Genomic DNA, 19,294 nt, shown 5'->3' with positions numbered 1-19,294 from the left:
CTATTCCATTGATTTCTGCTGTTTATAATTTCCTTTCTTGCTTTGGATTCATTCTATTTTTCTTTGTCTAGATTGAATACTTTTAAAACTTTTTGTCTTCTTTTAGTAAAAATTTAAGATTATAATTTCCTTCAAACTACTGCTTATGGCATCCCACAACTTTTAATATCTTTTATTTTCATTATTGTTAAGTTCCAAGTATTTTTTAATTCTCATTTTGATTTCCTTTTTGACTCATGGGAATTTTTAAAAGTGTATTTTAAAATTTCCAAAATGTAGCCTGAGAATGCATTTTGGGAGAAAGAAAAAAAAAAAAAAAATATATATATATATATATATATATATATATATCACACACACAAAAAGTAAAAAAAAAAAAAAAAAAAAAAAAAAATTCCAAACTGAAGAAGATGTGGTTGTTTTTTATTTTTTTTTTTTTTAGTTCTCTCTTCAAAATTGACTATTAACTTCAATGCATTGTGGTCGGAGAATTTATCTGTACAATACTGCTTCTTTGAAGTTTGTTAAGATTTGGTATACGGTCTAGTATGAATCAACGTTTTAAAGAAGTATTCCCTGTGTGCTTCAAAAGAATATGACTTTTTCATTATTAGTATATGTTTTATGATCTGTACCTTTTAGCTGACAATTTTTAGTCCCTTTATATATATATATACATATATATATACACATACATACACACACACACGCGCGCACACACACATATATATTACGTCAAATTGTCTCCATACTAACCTTCTGTGTGTGTGTCTATGTGTTGTGCGTATGTGAGAGAAAGAGCTTGATCAGTTAAATACTGAGAGTAATGTCTTCAAATCTCCCATTACAATGTAGATTTGACTATTCTTGTAGCTCTTTCAATTTTAGGTGTATGTATTCTGAAGCTATTTTATTGGAAGTGTGCACGTTTAGAATTATTTTATCTTCCTGGCGAGTTGAACCTTCATGAATATTTAATGACTTTATCTGTAGTAATGATTTTTGCCTTAAAATATATCTTATCTGATTTTAATATCACTGTAACAACATAATACTACTTTTTCCATCCTTTTAACCTTTCTTTGTCCTTTTGCTTAGGTTTGTCTCTAATAAACAACATATGGCTTTTTTTTTAATCTGTGCTAATGATCTGTACCTTTTAGTTGAAGAGTTTTAGCCCATTTTTATTAACATGTTTGGATTTGTTTCTGTCATCTTATTTTGCATTTCTGTTTGTCTCACTTTTTCCGAATTCTTTTTACTTTCTAGCATTATTTTAAATTGATCCTGCTACTCCTTATTTTGCTTTTTTTCCCTTCTAATGGTTTGGAAGTCATCATTCTATTTCTCCTCTTTTAGTGTTGATCCTAGAACTTTTAACATGAATATTTAAAAATGTTTGAAGTTAATCAATATCTTTAACCTCCTGATCAATATAGGGCTCTGGGAATGCTTTGACTCCTCTCCACCTCCCAAGTGATATGCTGCATTTGTTCAGTACTTTGGCTCTATTTCAGTTTTGGGTTTTTTGTTTTTGTTTTAGCCACTTATTCATTATTATTGTTGTGTTGTATAGTCAATACTTACATTTTCATTGCTGATTATTTCTTCTTACGTCTCAGACCTTCCATTTTGGATCATTTTCCTCTTCTCTGAAATACATTTTTAAGAAGTTCCTATAGTGAGAGGGTCTATTTGTAGTTAAAGCCCTGAATTTTTGTTTGAGAATATACGTATTTTGCCCTCATTCTTAGAAGAGAGTGTTACTGGATATAAAATTCTAGGCTGACAGTTATTTTTTCTCTCTCCCTTTGAGATTATTGTTCTGTTTTCATCTGCTTTACTTGTTTCATCTTAATTAATACTCTCCTTTAGGTAATATGTTTCCTTTCTGCTACTCTTATATCATCTTTGTGTCCTTTTTAAATACTCTAAAGTTTGGCTATGATGTGTGTAGGTGTGGATTTCATTTTATTTATCTTACATAGGATTTGTTGGCTTTTAAATCTGAAGAATGTTATCTTTCATCAAAACTAGAAAATTCTCAGCCATTTTCTATTCAAGTATTAGATCATCCCCATTTTTTCTTTTCACTGGAAATCCAGTTAGATTTATATTCGTTCTTCTTACTACATTTCATCTTGTCCAACCTTTCTTCCATATTTTCCATCTCTTTGTCTCTCTCTGCCACATTTTGTGTAGTGGCATCAGATCCAACTTCCAGTTCACTAATTGGGAGCCTGGGGGACCAATATCCCTGAGGCCACTTTAACTCCCTCTGAGGGTCACCGGTAACCATGGAGCTGCCAAAATCAATCTTCCTGGTGCTCCCTTCCCCCTTCCCCTGCACTAGTTTTGGCTCTTGTTCCAGTACTAGGCTAGACATTTGCTCTGGAGAAACCCTGGCTTTCTTGGTTGCCTACTGCTCACATTTCAGATTATTTTAAAATGTTTCATTTGTGTGTGGGTCTCTGAGATTCCTCTGATTTTTCTGGTGAACCTAGCAATCGCTTTAAAATATGTTGTTGCACCTTATCTAGAATCTTTGATATTATAGTCGGAAGAGTACCTTCCAAATGTCTCTCCTGCCACCTGGCTGGAAGTAGAAGTCCCCGGTCATCTATTTTCCTCCATGTCTTTCTACTTGTGCATGGTTTTGGACAGAAGCATTGAACTCGCTCCAGTTCCCTGCTTCTACAATCCCATTAATTCCATCTGCTTTTTACATTTGGCAAAAGATCAGAGTCCTCAAGTAAATCCCTTGGAAGGACGACTACCCTAAATGATAGCCTCTAGGTTTAAAGCCATCAGTTCCAAAGAGAACCCTAGTGCGCCACGTAAGAGGTGGAGGTGACACATGCTCATTATATTGTAATGGAACAAGTAATTAATTGGTAGGAAAAAACCAGCAAAATGGCCATGTCATAAGCTTATACCTTAACTTGTTTGTTGCAAGCGTTGCTCGTTCTCAGCTTAAACTAATGTGATTTCCTCACTTTTATATTTGCTATTTCCCATTATTTGATGAGAGAATCAATACCAGGTTTTTATTTGAGATTAATAGCATGTGGTTTTGTTGAGCCATGTCTTTTCTTTTGGAGACAGGGTCTCGGTCTGTTGCCTGAGCTAGAGTGCAATGGCATCATCATAGCTCACTGCAGCCTCCAACTCCTGGGCTCAAGTGACCCTCCTGCCTCAGCCTCCCAAGTAGCTGGGACTATCGGCACATGCCACTATTGTTATTGTTATTGTTATTGTTATTTTTGGGGGTAGAGATAGGGTCTCACTCTTGCCCAGGCTGGTCTCAAACTTCAGGGCTCAAGCGATGCTCCCACCTCAGCCTCCCAAAGTGCTGGGATTACAGGCGTGAGCCACTGCTCCCAGCCTGAGCCATGTGCTTTAAACTTTTAGAGGCCTAGTAAAATCAGGTGGCTTTAATTTATGCTAATTTATGATAATTGTGACTATCATTACAGGTAAATTCAGCTAAAACTGAAAAATTGCAGGCATTTCAGATGTATCACATGTTCGTTTTAATGAATGATTTTTGAGGAGGTGGTTAGAAATTTACCTTCCTACACGTTCAGGACGGCTGGTTTCTTTTAAGCATTTGGCGTCCTGTAATGACAACCCCTGCAGCGGGGAGCGTTTGACACCAAGTCAGTACAGCTGGCTTGCAGCAGCACGGATAATATTGCACCAAGTTATTAATAATTGAAGGAGCTTGTCACCTCCTGCTGAGTTTTGTTTGTAATTTATGGATTATAAGCCCATGCTAAAAATCTCAGGGAAAGTTAATTTCATCAGATAAGTAAGAGATATGTTTATGTTTTAATTCTCACTCCCTGAAGTTATGTCTGTGTATCTATTTTCATCCAGAAATTTCAATGATGAGTGTATTGGTTTTCTTTCTTCATCACAGTAAACTTCCTTCTTTGGGGGTGACAGGGAGATATTTCAGATTCCTGCTTGAACCATCTCTGAGAACTAGCTGGGCCACCTCGGACAAGTCATGGGGCTCTCTGAGTTTCTGTTTGTCTTTAAAAGGGTTGGTGTAGGCCAGGATTCCCAGGTGTGGGTCTCGGGATCTCTGCAGGCATGCAGTGTGGTTCTAAGTGGTACCAGAAACTCTGCCCAACACGGCATCCAGTCAGGGGCTGGGGAATAATTTTCTTTTCTATTTTCCTTTTAATCCATGGGGTCTCTTTAAGAAGAAAGTTTCAGTTTGGATCTACTGTGTGCTTGGCACCTCCCTAGTGCTGCTTGTCTTCCCTGTTTAAGAAAGAGAGAAAAGTTCTCAGGCTTAAAACCTTTCCTCTTGTGATTGTACGGAGCTAAAATTTAATATTCTTGCTTTGGTTCTAGTGTATTTCTCCCCATCCCCCAAACTTCTTATTTAAAAATTTGTCAAACTTACGGAAAAAGAGGAAAGAAAAGCACAGTGGACGTCACGTACCCTTCGTCTCCACTCACTAGGAACGAACACCGCGAGGTGCTGGCCGTGTCGCCCACTCGCTTGCTCCCGTGGCCGTCTCCCCACCCGTGTGTGCGTAGACGGGCCTCCTGTTCTGCTTCACTGTGGAGAAGTGAATCATAAGCCCCAAGTTATTTTAAAAAAGAAGGATTCAGAACTGAATTGATTTGCTAGAAGCCAAACATAGCCCAGTCTACTCATCCAAGTGTAGTTCACTATAAAATTGTTCAATGCTAGTTCAGTAGACTAATTATTTTTGTATTTTACGTTAGTTATCTTATACAACAAAGATCACAAGAACTGTAATATGAGACTTTCATTTTCATTGGCTTTACTAACTATTAATAGCTAGCTGTACACTTAATTATATTTTGGAACCAACTCAAAGTAATCTTGTTTTTTGCGGACCCACAAAACAGGAGTCCGCAGCAGATAGGTGTGGAGGAGGCCGGTCCCAGAGCTGGGGGCTGTGTTTGCAGGTATCCTGTGGGATTTCTCATTAGGGGCCTCTTCACTCTTACTTTACGCCAGGTTCCCGTGTGCCTCCTGGCCCAGAATAGGAGGAGAAAACAAGGCCGTGCAGGGTAAGCACATCCCAGCAGCAGGAAGTGGCAGGAACCTGCCAGCACGCAGAGCAGACACCATCAGGCACCACTAAGAACCTTCCTCTGCGCTCAGGCGTTTTAATTCATCCTCACACAGCCCAGTGTGGTCACTGAGGAAGCTGAGAGTCCAAGAGGGATAACAGCCTGCTCAAAGCCACCAATAAATAACACTGGGATAGGAGCACGGGTCTGTCTGGCTTGAAAAACAGGCTCTCTCTTTGTAAGGGTTGGGGGAGGTGGCATGGATCTGGGATCACAGAGCGTAGGGTACACATGGGACCTTCTGGAACACACGAGGGCCTCATTGTTCACATGCACATGTTGCAATTGGGAGGGGTCAGCATGAGGCTCTTGGGCATCTAGCAAAGGTTAAATTGTGATAAAGGCCTTCAGTCGTTCTGCTGATAGACATTACAGTAAGGACTCTCTCCGCCAGCTTAAATTGAGCAGAGTACTACAGGCCCTGGAAGCCCAGGAAGAGAGAGATTCCTTCACGTCACTCCCTGCTGTGCCGTTTTCATCAGCGACTATTTCCTCCCTTGTCACTTTCTGTGTGAGATGCCACCGAGGTCTCCCTGAGCCTGGAGGCCCACCGGGGTGGTGGTGGAGGGTCACTCCTATGCCTCATTGGTAGTTCCGACCTCACAGCCCTCCCGCCAGTGCCATATCCTCAGGGAGGGTCTGGTAAGTCACGGCGCTGGAGACCCACCATCACTGCCCAGACTTCGTACTCTCTGCCACACGATCCCACCTGCTGCTGAGTTTCCTCAGTATGTCTGTTGGGTGTCCACTCTGCTGGCACAGTGCCAGCTAGTCCCTGGGACGTAGCAGTGACTGGGCCCTCTCTTATGGAGCTGGCACGCCAGTGGGAAGCACAGATGTTGAGCAAGTCACCACCCAGTTAATGATGATGGTAGGAAGTGCTCTCTATGGAGGGAAAGTAGGAGTCCTTATAGTTGGGGTCATCTAGGCAGGAAAAGGGTGGCTGTGATCCCCTGACTCTTAGAAGTGTATCATGAGGTAGATGAGCTTACAGGAAATGCGCCAGCAGGGTATCGTCGAACATCTCTCAGCCCTGCCCAAATCCTTCAGCCCTGGTGTCCAAGGTCAGGTGCCACATCTTCCGCAGAACTTTCCCTGGTGCTCTCTCTCCGTCCTCTCCAGGTAGAAGTCACCACCCTTCTGAGCACCTGCTGTGTGCCAGGCACAATCAGGTGTGTGGCTGCTGTCCGGACACAAGGAATGTGTGGCCTAACCAGGAGTAAGCAGCACAGCCATCGTTTTCATGCCAGTCACCCACAGGCATTAACTGAGTCCTCAGCCCAACAACCCCGGGAAGCAGGTGTCCCTACTATTCACTTTGCCAAGAAGGCAACACGAGGGAGGTCAGTGCATTGCCCAGACATAAAGACACAAAGTGATCAGGTCTGTTGAGTGCTACAGAGGCCTGATAGGAATGTGTAGCAGGGACCTCGTTCTAGGGAAGCCACCAAGGAGAGTCGGTATAACGATGATGCTAAGAGCTCAACCTTGAGAGTCAGACTTTGGTTCCAGTCCCCGCTGTGCCACTGATTAATTAAGTCACTGACCTTCTCCAGACCTCACTCCAGCCACCGTAAAAGAAGGGTGGTGACATCCCCAGATCACCTGGGCACACTTAGCAGGCGCCTGGCAGGTGGCAGATTCAGGAAATGGTCACTTACTGCTCTCTCACTATGATCTGACTATGACTTGATTCTTTGTCAGACTGCAGCATCTTTGTGGCAGCGTGTGTGTCTGATCCAACCCCGTGTCCCTCCCCTAGGACAGTGGACGTCCTAAGGTCATGCGTTTCTATTAGGCGCTCAGTGAATATTTGTAGATTGCATGAAATGAGGGAGGGAGCGCGTGAGTGAGGAGCTGTCACCGCATGGCAGGTATCTTTTTGCCGAGCACTGGATTGAGTCCTCTGACAAAAGCCTCCTAATGTAGCAGCCTCAGAAGAGAGCGTGCCTTTTTCTCTGAAGTATCCAGCCAGCGTCGTCTGGCTGTGTCTGACTCCGCGGTGTTGGCGGGTATGCGAGGCAAGCACAGCTTGATTTTTATGGTTTAATGGAAGAGATTGCGCTTCCACCGCTGTCACTTCAGGAGAGTGTTGTTTTGACGTCTGAGCCACACAAATTGAGTGAAAAATGCCAATGATATCAGCCAAGCGGGGAAGACCAAGGTGTCAGGATTTAGGATCCTGCCTTCGAAGCAGAGCCACCTGTTGCCCCGGGGTCTGCGAGTGGCTCCACGGAAGGCAGGTGGGCCTCCGGGTGCCTGCGTCTGAGGGGGTCTAACCGTGTCCTCTCTTTGTCCCCCCTCCCTCCCCACTGCCCTCGCCCTGCAGGAATGGCATCACCAGCTGCCGCATGCGGACTGAGAGCGAGCCGTCCTGCGGCTCCCCGGTGGTCAGCGGAGACCCCAAGGAGGATCACAACTATAGCAGTGCCAAGTCCTCCAACGCCCGGAGCACCTCTCCCGCCAGTGACTCCGTGTCCTCCTCCTCCTCCTCGGCCGACGACCACTATGAGTTTGCCGCGAAGGGGGGCAGCCAGGAGGGCAGCGAGGGCAGCGAGGGCGGCTTCCAGAGCCACGGGAGCCACAGCGAGGCGGAAGAGGACGACAGGAAACACAGCCAGAAGGAGCCCAAGGATGCGCTGGGGGACAGCGGGTACGCATCCCAGCACAAGAAGCGCCAGCACTTCGCCAAGGCCAGGAAGGTCCCCAGCGACACCCTGCCCCTCAAAAAGAGACGCACCGAAAAGCCCCCCGAGAGCGACGACGAGGAGATGAAAGAAGCGGCCGGGTCACTCCTGCACTTGGCAGGGATTCGGTCCTGTTTGAATAACATCACCAATCGGACGGCAAAGGGGCAGAAAGAGCAAAAGGAAACCACAAAAAATTAAAAACAAGTCACTGATTTGTTTTGAACTTACGGCCATTTGGTTTCAGCATGTCAGGAGATTTCTAATGATTTGTGGCAATATCAGCAATTTTTTTTCCTTTTTTCTTCTTTTTTTTTTTTTTTTTTTTGGTTTGGTTTTCTTTCTTTTCTTTTCCTTTTTTTTTTTTTTTTTTTAATTTGCCCCCCTCTCCTTTGTTTTGGACCCTTAAGAATTTTATTTTTAAAGGAGATTGAAGCCATAGAACTCATATTGACACTCAGCTGTTTTACAAAAGCTTTTCATTATTGAAGACATAACTGAAAAAGCCAAAATGACCATTGCTTCCTCCAGCTTGTCAGAGAACATGTGGCTGAACCCACAGATGTCAACGCTAATGCCACAGGAACACACACTCGGCACCTAGAAGGCACGTGTGCAAAGTCCTCATCGTTCAGGTCCAACCCTTAGGTTTACAGAGTCAGGATGTGCATCCAGTGGGGTTCACTAAGTGAAAGGCACATAAAGCGATTGGGGAGAAGGAAGAACTCCTCGTCCCCCTAGGAGCAGACCCAAGTTTGTGGCACCAGGCATCCAGTTGTGCCAGCAAAGCCCTTGGCATTGTCATGCGGCAGGCACAGGGGCCGGCCACTGGTCCTCTGTGCTTCTTAGCCCTGAAGCCTGGTATCGTCTCATGAGGTGGACACTGGATCATTCGTATGCATCAGGTGTCAGTGACTAATGAGAAGAAATGGGGTAAATTTTTAGTGATGTTGCTAATCATTGAATTCTGTTCAATATTAAATTAAGAAAATGTTCCAAAAGCCATAAGCCTGAAGGTTGGCCCTGTGCACTCACACACACGCGCACACACACACAATGCATACACACATGTACACACACACACACAAAGGACAATAAGAGAAAACTGATGCAGAAAACAAGCTATGTCTTCTTAACTGCCCACGTGAAAAGCGACCAAGTCCAGGAAATCACAGTAGCTGTTAAGGAAGGAAATAATGGTACCGATCTTTTTCTGTCTGTCAAAACTATTTGATCCAAGTGAAAAAAAACAAACAAACAGAAAGCTATGGACCCTGCCATTAGTATTGTGGTGTATTTTTAAAAGATTAAAGGCACATTGATGGAAAAAAAAAAAAAGTAAAACATGGCAAAAAAATAAAATAATTCCTATTCTGCCCTCAAAATGGAGTTTGCAATTCATATCAGTCAGGATTCATCCTTGCGAAAATCACTGATTTCCACATTCAGCCAGTGTAGCCAGCAGAAATTTCTGATCCACAATGCATGGATTCCTTTGAAGAAAAAAAAGAAAAAGAAAAAAAAATCACAAAAACAAACTTTTTTTATTCAAAAATAACAAAGTTCTTGTAAGGTAAATACTGTATTTAGCATGAAGCATGAATTATTTTCATATAAATATAGAAAATAGAGAAAAGGCTATGCCTCTAATTTTTAAGCCCTTAGGCTTAGAGGTTCTTTTGGTTTTCTTCGTTTTTCTTTCTTTTTCTTTTCTTTCTTTTTTTTTTTTTTTGTTTGTTTGTTTGTTTTTGGTTTTTCTTTTGTTTTTGTTTTTGGTTTTTTTTTTTTTTTTTTTGGTTTTTTTCTTTCAGGTTGTTTTGGTTTTTTGAAGCAGGTGTTTAAGGTTTAACCTTCTTCAGGGACAAACTCTGACTGTTGGGGAACTTACTCTGCAATATAAAAATATCTTCATGCTCTGGTAGGGCTTGGATGGTTGAACTCTGTACCGCCTTGCGTGCACTTCAGCCCCGACCCCCTCTGATTCTCTGTTGAAGTGTGTCCTTTCTCTTTGTCTGTACATGTTTAACATGACGCAATAATTTGAGGGCAAACTTAGTAGTGAGTGTGTATGATAGAATCAAGAGAATTACGGGACGCTTACTTGAGAAAATCATTACCGTGATTTGGTTCTAGGAAAAAGACAGTGAATAATTATGCAAATTAGCCAGAAGAAGGGGAAACATGCTAATGGGCCTTATTGGGTGAGGGTATGAGATAGGGTACACGTGAAGGAGGAAGTGACACACAGGTTGGGAAGGCCAGCCCCAGGTATTTTATTGCGACAATGCCATTTTGCAATAGGAAGGAGAGGCCGGCCATTGCTACCACCTCAGCACACTAACCAACCTGGAATTAAGACCACCTAGATTGTGAGAGCTGAACTTAGACAACTGGATGATGTCACACAGACCAGAAACTCCTGTTATCTTTGCCTAAAAAAGAAAAAAAAAAATTTGTGTGTATGTAGGGGGGATCCAAAGAGAAATATCTAGAAGAATATGATCTTCCATCCAAATGGAGGGAAGCTTTAAAACACAAACAAAAACACCCACTACCGTGGCTCAGGATATGAGGGTGGGGGGAGAGGGACGGAACTGAGGTGACCTTGAGTTTTTAAACAGGGACAGTCGTGGGCCAAAGCCAAGCCCATCTGCCAGGACCAGGTATGTCAGAAGCTCCATCAGCCAGGACAGTGGTGCATTTCCCAGACTTACCTTCCTGTGCGCTGCTGATGAGAGAACCTGAAAAAAAATCAACACCTCTACACCAGGTCGGATTCATGACCTGAACCTGAATACTTCCAGCATTTTTGTTCAGGGTATGGAGGGGAATAAAGATGTATTTTTGCAGTGCTTTTTGTTCCCTCCATCTCCCAAACATCTGACACCCTAAAGCCATCCACAGCTATGGAATCTGCACAACACTTTGATCTGTGTTGTCACCTGACCAAGCCCAAAAGACCACCACCTCAATCCCCCACCCTCACCCCACCCCGAAGATGATAAAACCCAGACTTCTCTCCTGAAAGGCAGAGGTAAACATTCAGGACTATTTCTGGCAGAGGACTTCTTCCAATTCAAACCCCACAGTGGGCTGTCTCCCCTCATTTCATTTTTCTAAAGGGGCAGAGTCCTTTTTTAGAAAAGAATAAAATGCAATGTGTGTGATTTACTTTTCTGATCTCTTTGAGAAATAGAGAACTATCTTATAAAAGTGTGTTCTTAACTCCAGAACCACTCTTTTTTGCATAAATACCTCATCAGGCAGCTTTCTAAGTGTTATTTTCCTGAGTCTCCCTTGCCACCTTCGTTGGATCTGCTGGAAGACTTGTTGGGGAACCTTTAGTGAGGGTAATTTTTTCTATTTTTCTTCTGTTTTTGGAGGCATACACATTATGCATAACCAAAACAATGGCTCAATTGTGTTTGACTTTGTATTTTGACTGTTGAGGAAAAAAAAAAAATGTATCAATGTGTATGTGGCTGTTTGTAGTGAATTCATTGCGGAATGAGGTTGTCCATGTCCTTAACAAGCCAAGGGGCAGGAGGCACCCTCTCTTATCCACTCCTCCAAGAGCAGTAGAGAATTTAAGCACAAGCCTATTTGTGAAAGAATATTTTGCTTAAGTGTCATTCACTTTAGTCTTGGAATTCCTTCCCAAAACGTCAGGTGTTCTTTTAGCTTCCAAACTAGCATATGTATCCATTAGTCTGACAGATCGCTTGAGCACCATTAAGGGGTGTGGTGTTTTTGCTTTCATTTCTCCTGCTGGGAGAAGTGGTGGTTCATGTGTCATTCCAGTATCTCACATACTCACACGGGGCGGGGGGAGGGGGAAACGGGGAACTATAGCAATATTTAAAGATGCTTTGGAAACCAACGGTGAACACATCAGCACCATGACATCTACAATTACTGGCTATTGGCCCTCAGACACATTTAAGAGAAAGAGACTGTCACTCTTTTTTTCTTAAATGATATACACATAGACAGTTATTTTTATCCTACTATAATTGTCTTTTATCTTTATCTACTACTATGTGGAAAGGGTTCGCATCATAGATTTTTCCCAGCCTTATAATATACCATAAGCTCCTACTTCCCTTCCCCCTCTCTAAACAGTATACTTTCAAGAGTTCTTTGGTAAAACCATCTATCTGAAACTAAAAATGAACCAAACCCACGTTTAGATAATGGTTCAAGAAAACCATAGCCAAGACATCTGTGGCAGGTTTCAATCTTGGGGCTGAGTTTTTAAGAAGGAATATACCAGAGGCCTTTCCCAAAAATGGATTTTTTTTATTATTTTATTTTATTTTACTTTATTTTTTTGTAGAGGTATTCAACATGTCTAGTGCTTGCTGGCCACAGCAGTTACTACCACAGGGCATTGTGGAAGAGGCCATTGTGTTGGAGGCTCCTGCCTGAGGAACAGTTTCAGGCAGTGGGCTCTGTAGCGTAGAAACCATGAGGATGGCTTTTGTGCCCAGCTCAGAGTCCTGCGACACACCAGGACTGCTCAGCACCAAGTGCTACTGACTCAAGTTGCAGTGAGTCCACTGTGTGCGGGGACCTTTAGCCTCTCACGGAAGGGCTTTGAGAAGGAATCAGAGTTTTGTACAAGTGACCTAAATGCCAGGGTTTTCTCTATGAGATTGGATTCAATTCAGTGTGATTTCTCTTTCCCTTTAAACTTTATTCAGGTTGGGACTGGTTTCTTTCTGGTGGATCACAGCTGCCCAGATGTTGCGACTTATTTTTTATGTTTCTGTAGAGAAGTATTTTTCTTTCATCTTCAGGATTTTTGCCACCAAAAGAAAACATTGGAACTCTGTGTCCCCTCTTGATTGTGACTTACCAGTGTTGACAGTTAAGTCCTTGGTGTCGTAGGTCCCAGCCCACCAATACTATATCAAACACTGTTATGCACATAATGCAGCACTGTGATCTAATTTAAATAATACTTTTTTATTATTTATACTACTATATATAATATACATCAACACTTTTGCTATATAACCTAAGTGATAACCCTCTTTTAGTTACCTGCCAAACTCTGGACTTTGGTTTATATTGCAGTTAATACAGTTACCAAGTTGTAATGGTGTCTTTTTTTCCTTTGTAATGGAATGTGTAAATCAAAGTATATACATTGTGTGGTGTTCCTGTTTCTGAAGTTTCATGAGGATTTACACATGGCATTCAGTGTTCTGTATAGATCTGCCTACCTTTGTGAATTCACCCGTTCACCCCTCTTCGGGAGAGCACCAGCGATGGTGGTTAGCTCCTTGTGTTTTCTCTCTCTCCTACTGGTTATTCTTGAATTAAGCACAGACTCGTCAGCTCGGTTGCTTTATCATGAATAATGTGTGTGACCTTGCAATTCTTCCACAGTTCAGCAAACAAGTGCTAGCTTCACTGACCAAAAATTAAGGAAGGAAAACACAATTTTTAAACCGATCCATCTTTTAACGGCCGAAACCGATGTGTCTATGGTGCTGCATCTTGCTGTTGTATTTCTGAAATCAGACCCATGTGAAAGATCATTTCTGACTTGACTGTGAGATGCTCACAAGTACCCTTCCTGTTTTGTTAGCATTGAAATCAAGACTATTTATTTGAAATATATACAACTGTGTTTTTCCACTGTATTCCATTTGCAAGAGTTGAGAACAGCCTTCTCTGCCTTTTGCAAATAATTGATCTTCCATATTGGATTCTCAAAGACTTCGATATGGTGAACCTATCAAACCTAGAAATTGCATTTCATCCTTTCATGACTGTGGCCTGAGTTCCCCAGCCCTTCCCTGCCTTTTCTTTAGATGAAACATAGCACGCTTTCAGTTATTTAAACATGCAATGTTTCTTGAATATGTGTGTTGAGGCCATCTGAGCTCATAGCTGATTCAGTAACCAGCTTCATGCTATGTCATCCACACTCACTACTTATACTGCCATGGTGAAAATGTAGAGGAAAAAAGTATCCGTGTGTGTCTGGGAAGCATATACACTTGTACATTTTTTTAATACTCTGATTCTGTAACATTTCTGAGTTTTGTTTGTGTTTTACAGGAAAAAAAAAAAAAAACAGTGATAAAGCAATCAGAAGACCAAGAGGTTTACTGTTGATGCTTAGGGTCGTCTGACCTTTGCCGGCCAATAGACCTACACGGCCAAATTAATTTCCGAGAGTAATAATTTTTCAAAAGCCAATTTTTTTTCTGTATTTTCTGTATGAAACTGCCAATATCATGAATAGAAAGGGAGAACCATAAAGGAGAAAGAAAGTGATGTTCAGTTATGTTTGTGTTGACCTAGAGGAACAATTGTGGAGGCAGGCGCAATCAGCCAAACCTGATGGTGTTGCTTTGGAAGCATCCTTACTTGCATTTTGCATTCTTCGTATGTAATCATATTGCCAAAGACAAACTATTTCATCATTTATTGTAAATAACACTTTTCCCCAGACCTACCATAAAGTTTCTGTGATGTATTGTCTTCCAGTTGCAATAAAAATTACTGAGTTGCATCAATTGAAAAACACCACGTGGTATTGTGTGCGTCTCCATATGCAAATGCTGAGCAGTAAAATAATTTCTATTTCTTACCTGCAGTAGGGCGTGTGTGCAGTTTTTTGTAGTCTGGTTGTAGGGTCTCAGCTGCACTTATTGTACCCATCCTTGTGCATGCTTTCATGTTGGTGGAAAATAACACACTTCTCTGCAAATACACAAATGTGCATTCAGAGGCTGGGCTCACCCGTGGCCCTCAAGAGTTCCAGCTGTGGTGTAAAGACCTGGTGGGCGGACGGCCTCCCACCACGGGCTTTAGGACTTGTGGGTAAGATGAAATTTGCCTTTTATTTGGAAGTTGTCAAGCAACAAACTGAATTTGTAGCCTGCCAACCTATCCCAGGTCCTGAAGGTTTTTTTTGATGACATTCCTGGCCCTAAGACCTTCATCTTCCAGGATCTAGTCCATCACAAATGCCCGTCTCAGCCCACTGCGCATGTGTGCGTGCGCGCACACACCCCAAGAGCCCGCGAGGAGCTGATGAGAAAGAGGGGAGTGGGAATAAAGGCACCGACCACAAGGCACCACTCACCATGCCGGAGGAGGAGAAAGATGATGTTCTCAAGAGTTTTCTGTTTTCTTTTGTGACAGTTTTGGTTTTTAGGGCCCTGCCCACAGGTCCCACCAGCAGCAATAACCCCAACTGAGTTGGCCTCAGCCCCCATCCTTTTGCTGGGCCCCCACATTCCACCTGTGTCTTTGTTCACTAGGATGCTCCTTGTCCCCCAGTGGTCATGGTGTCACTGTAAGGTCACAGGCCCATCTGTTCTCGTCACACTGAGATAAATTCCTCGCAATGAGGGCTCTCGAAGTGGGCACCTGACCATCCTCTTGTGTTTAACCCGGTTGCTGCCGTCTCCATTCCCACTGTTGCAATCACCTTCACAGCTGTGGTGTGACCTCCCAGAGGACAAAACAATATTGCAGGAGACTTGATTGGGAGGAAGAGCCAAAATCATTCAGAACCAACCAGATCTGATGAATCGGGTAATCGCCCAAAGTGGGTAATGCTTGAGGCCGAATATAAGATGTGGCCACCGAGAAACAGCACATACACACACCGATTTCAATCAGTGATTCTCAAGGGAGCTGGAGGGGAGACACCACTTAGATGATCAGAGCACCTGAGGGAGCCCTGTCAAAGTCCTATGAATCCTCAGAGCAGGACATTCCCCCTGAGGTATCTCAGGGACTACGAAGGCCATTTGGGGGCATCGATGCTGGGCATGGTGGGCAAAGGGGAGGGATGCTGTTGCCCCTGAGCAACTTCAGAAAGTTCTGAACAGATGAAGGCATTTTCAGAGGGAGTCTGGCACCATTTTGTTTATGAGCTGAAAGCTCATGCTTTGTCACCCTACTTCCAGATCCCCTAGAAAATAAATGCTCCTACATGTGCACAACGTAAGTGTTTTGACCTTTTTTCTTCATTGATACGAATACAAAAGGGGAGCTGGATAAGGACACTTTTTTAAAAGACTCAAGTACAAGTGAATAAATTAGTTTATTAAATGTTTGCCCCTTTATTTTGTGTGACTAAACCTTTCCAGAACAGTGTGTTTTGTTTTGTTTTGTTTTTTAATGCTCATAGAAGTAGTACCTTAATTTGAAACCATTATTGGGCATTTTTGGATAAAGTATCCTTTGTGACTTGAGAACTATCTTATATTGCTTTATAATAAAGTACTTTTGAAGTATATATGGCTAAATCTCCCTCAGATACAGCAATTTATTTGAGAGGGACCCAGAATTCTATTTTTTCTCATCTGCTACATATTTCAAACTGACTTCTAAAAATATATATATAGATATATAACATGGAGGAAGTGAAGCATGGTGGTGAAAGTCTGAAAACAAGATACTTGGCTGATACGGTTTCTTCATTACATGGGTCCATTCTATTTACATCTTCATACTGGAAGGGACATTAGAGACTGTTGGAATCCAAACTCCCCATTTGATTGACCAGGCAGCTGAGGCACAGGGAAGTTAAGGGATTTATTTGCTCAGGATAACACAGCTAGCTAGGAGCACAGCTGGACTTAGAGGAAATTTTCTGTCTTATCCGTTGTCACATCCATCTATGTGGTTTGTAATTGTAATCATCAGATCCGTAGGATTTCATCGCTGGCGATTCCCAACATGCTCATGCTGTCCAGTGGGTGGCCTGCCATCTTCAGGTGTTCCCTTACCTTTCCATGTTCAAGTTACTTCCAGTTTCTCTATTATAGGTAATACTGCAATGAAAGTCTTCAGGCATGGGGCAATTTACATAGTTTCAACTTTACATAATTTCTTTTGGTTACATAGCCGATTGGACTATTGACACAAAAGTATGATCAATAGTGTAGCTGTTTATACACAGGCTTTCCAAAAGACATCAGTGCCAGCAGCAAACCCCAATTTCAGTATTGGATATGATTTTCCTTTAACTTTTGCTAGCAGACAAAAATAGTACTTTGTTGCCATTTTCACTTCTAGCAAAGATATGTTACTTTCCATATCTTTACTGGCCATTTATTATTTTCTTTTTTCTGAATCATCCTGTAACTGACTCTCCATGAGTCAAAAGAGCGAAATCAGATTCATAAACTTTTTTTCTACGAGTTCAATGTGAATCAGTGGTTTGGTTACATTAATAGAAATAGAGGATCTAGGCCAGGCACGGTGGCCAACGCCTGTAATCCTAGCACTTTGGGAGGTCGAGGCAGGAGGATCACTTGAAGCCAAGAGTTCAAGACCAGCCCAGGCAACATAGTAAGACCCCATCTCTACAAAAATGAAAAATAAAAATTAGCCAGGCTTGATAGTATGCTCCTGTAGTCCCAGCTACTTGGGAGGCTGAGGCAGGAGGATCTCTTGAGCCCAGGAGTTTGAGGCTGTGGTGAGCTATGATCATGCCACTTTACTCCAGGCCGGGTGACAGAGTGAGACCACATCTCAAAAAGAAAGAAAGAAAGAAAAGAAAAGGAGGGAAGGAAGAAAAGAAGGAAGTGAGGAAGGGAGGGAGGGAGGGAGAGAAGGAAGGAAGGGGAAGAAAGAAAAGAAAGAAAGAAAGAAAGAAAAAGAAAGAAAGAAAGGGAGAGAGAAATAGAGGATCTAGAATGGAGAAAGTGACAGTTTCTCCCAATTAGCCATTAAATGGTGTCAGGATGACCAAACACATCACTTGCCCTCAGAGGTTCTTTCATATTCCAATACTTCTAATCGTCCTTATATTGACACAAAATCCTACTCCCTAAAACTTTTACCTGAAGCTTCTTGGACTAGCCTAAAAGACCACAAAAACGCAAACCTAAATCATCTCATACATGGCAACCATATATTTGTTTGAAAACAACAATAATTTCTTCCCTAAGTCTTTTCTAGAATAAATATTCCAATTTCTGCCTACTGTTTCTCTCTTCTGGACATGTTCCAGTTCGTGCTCAGAACTAAGAACTGGTTACAGAACTCCAGGTAGAGATTGGTGATGAGAAACTATCACCTCCTCCATTCTAGATTCTCTATTTCTATTAATGTAACCAAACCACTGATTTTAGTGCTATTAACTAAAACAACTAAGTACTAGCTAAGGATGTACTTCTCCATATATTCATTTTGGATCACAGCACAGGACTTTATGTTTATCTCTATTAAATCTTCCCTCCTCAGATTTAGTCCATTGTTCTAAGCCAGTCCAGACTGGCAGTAGGGTGAGGGTGTGAGGGTCTGGATTTTGTCATCCAAAATCCTCCAGGTATCATTCAATCTCTTTTGTATAATGTATTGATTAGGACAAAGCTAGAGCCAGGTGGCTTGGCTCTGGAGACCCCTTTGTAGGTCAACTGTCATCTCAGTCTACATCCTTTGTGGCCATTCAACTAGTTATGCATGCATCAGCTTTTCTGAAGATATAGTCTACACTTCTCCATCCAATCAAAAGTTTGTCAAATACATCCTTGATCTCCAGGTGTAAGTCCCTAGTCTTTCTTTATAAGAAAGGAAATGAAGTCACACTCTATGCTAATATGAATTTTGAAAATTTGAAATAAGGCAATGGAAAAGAATAATAAAATTTCACTTATCATACCAAACTTGAAATAATGTAAATCCTACTTTATTCCTATGGGGGAATTAGTCTTGATTCATGCAAGTATTAAATTATATGAGGTCTTAAGAAACATATCCCTTACATAAAAAGAAACCACCATTCATTCATTCACTCACTTACTCTAGCTTAGTAAGCCCAAGCTGCCTCCCTTGCCAAGATCTTACAAACCATTCTTGTAGTAATCCATCCAAGATTCTCACCCAGAGGGTGACATTGAGACTATGGATCCACAGTGTGCACTGTCTTCTCCTGTTTATAACCTGGCAGTTTCAGCATAATGCTTAGTAGTATTTCTTCACTCTATGTGCAAGCCTATTTAAGGGTCTGCCATATCTAGCACATATACAGCCTCTAAATGTAGTCAAAAGCATTTAAAATAATTGGTTTCCTTTAAAAAAAAATACTCAGAAGTTGAGTTTGGTTGCTTCTGGCACCTATTTATTTTTAAATACTTGGCCCTTTACCCAATATGGCATATATATTTAAACATCCAGAATTTCAGTAGCCTAAAAAGGCAGTCCAAAAACATAAAAGGATAGAGAAGAACGAAGAAATAGATTGGAAAGTTTTTTAGATTCTCTCCTTCGTTGTCACAGTCAACCTACCCTGGTGTTTCAGCAACTGGTATGTGACAATCCTGATGGGTGTTGAGAATGAAGATAAAAAAAAATTGGCTCCTACCTTTAGGCATGATCACATCCAAAAATCCAGCCGTGCTGATTAATGGGTATTTCACCAGTAGCTGGTATATCCTTCCCCAAACTTCTCAGTAGCTGTTGTCTTCTCTAGACATAAGAATGTTGGTTGCAAAGATCAATCCAGC

The 19,294-nt window shown here is 42.0% G+C and overlaps 1 protein-coding gene across 4 annotated transcripts in view; it reads left to right on the top strand.

The window, feature by feature from the left end:
• FOXN3 (forkhead box N3) overlaps positions 1-9,506 on the top strand; it is a 356,934-nt gene extending 347,428 nt beyond the window's left edge. For 3 of the 4 annotated variants that reach the window (XM_069465209.1, XM_069465211.1, XM_069465206.1), the window contains one exon: positions 7,451-9,505. In XM_069465209.1, the coding sequence (XP_069321310.1) occupies positions 7,451-8,009 (559 nt within the window). In that variant the 3' untranslated portion in view covers positions 8,010-9,505. Of the gene's footprint in view, positions 1-7,450 lie in introns of all 4 variants that reach the window. The other variant, XM_069465210.1, reaches the window with a different exon arrangement.
• The last annotated feature ends 9,788 nt before the right edge of the window (positions 9,507-19,294 follow it).

The sequence above is a fragment of the Eulemur rufifrons genome, chromosome 2 (assembly GCF_041146395.1).
Source record: "Eulemur rufifrons isolate Redbay chromosome 2, OSU_ERuf_1, whole genome shotgun sequence".
Classification (NCBI taxonomy): Eukaryota; Metazoa; Chordata; class Mammalia; order Primates; family Lemuridae; genus Eulemur; species Eulemur rufifrons.
The sequence above is the reverse complement of the archived record's forward strand: the minus strand, read 5'-3'. Positions and strand labels throughout refer to the sequence as shown.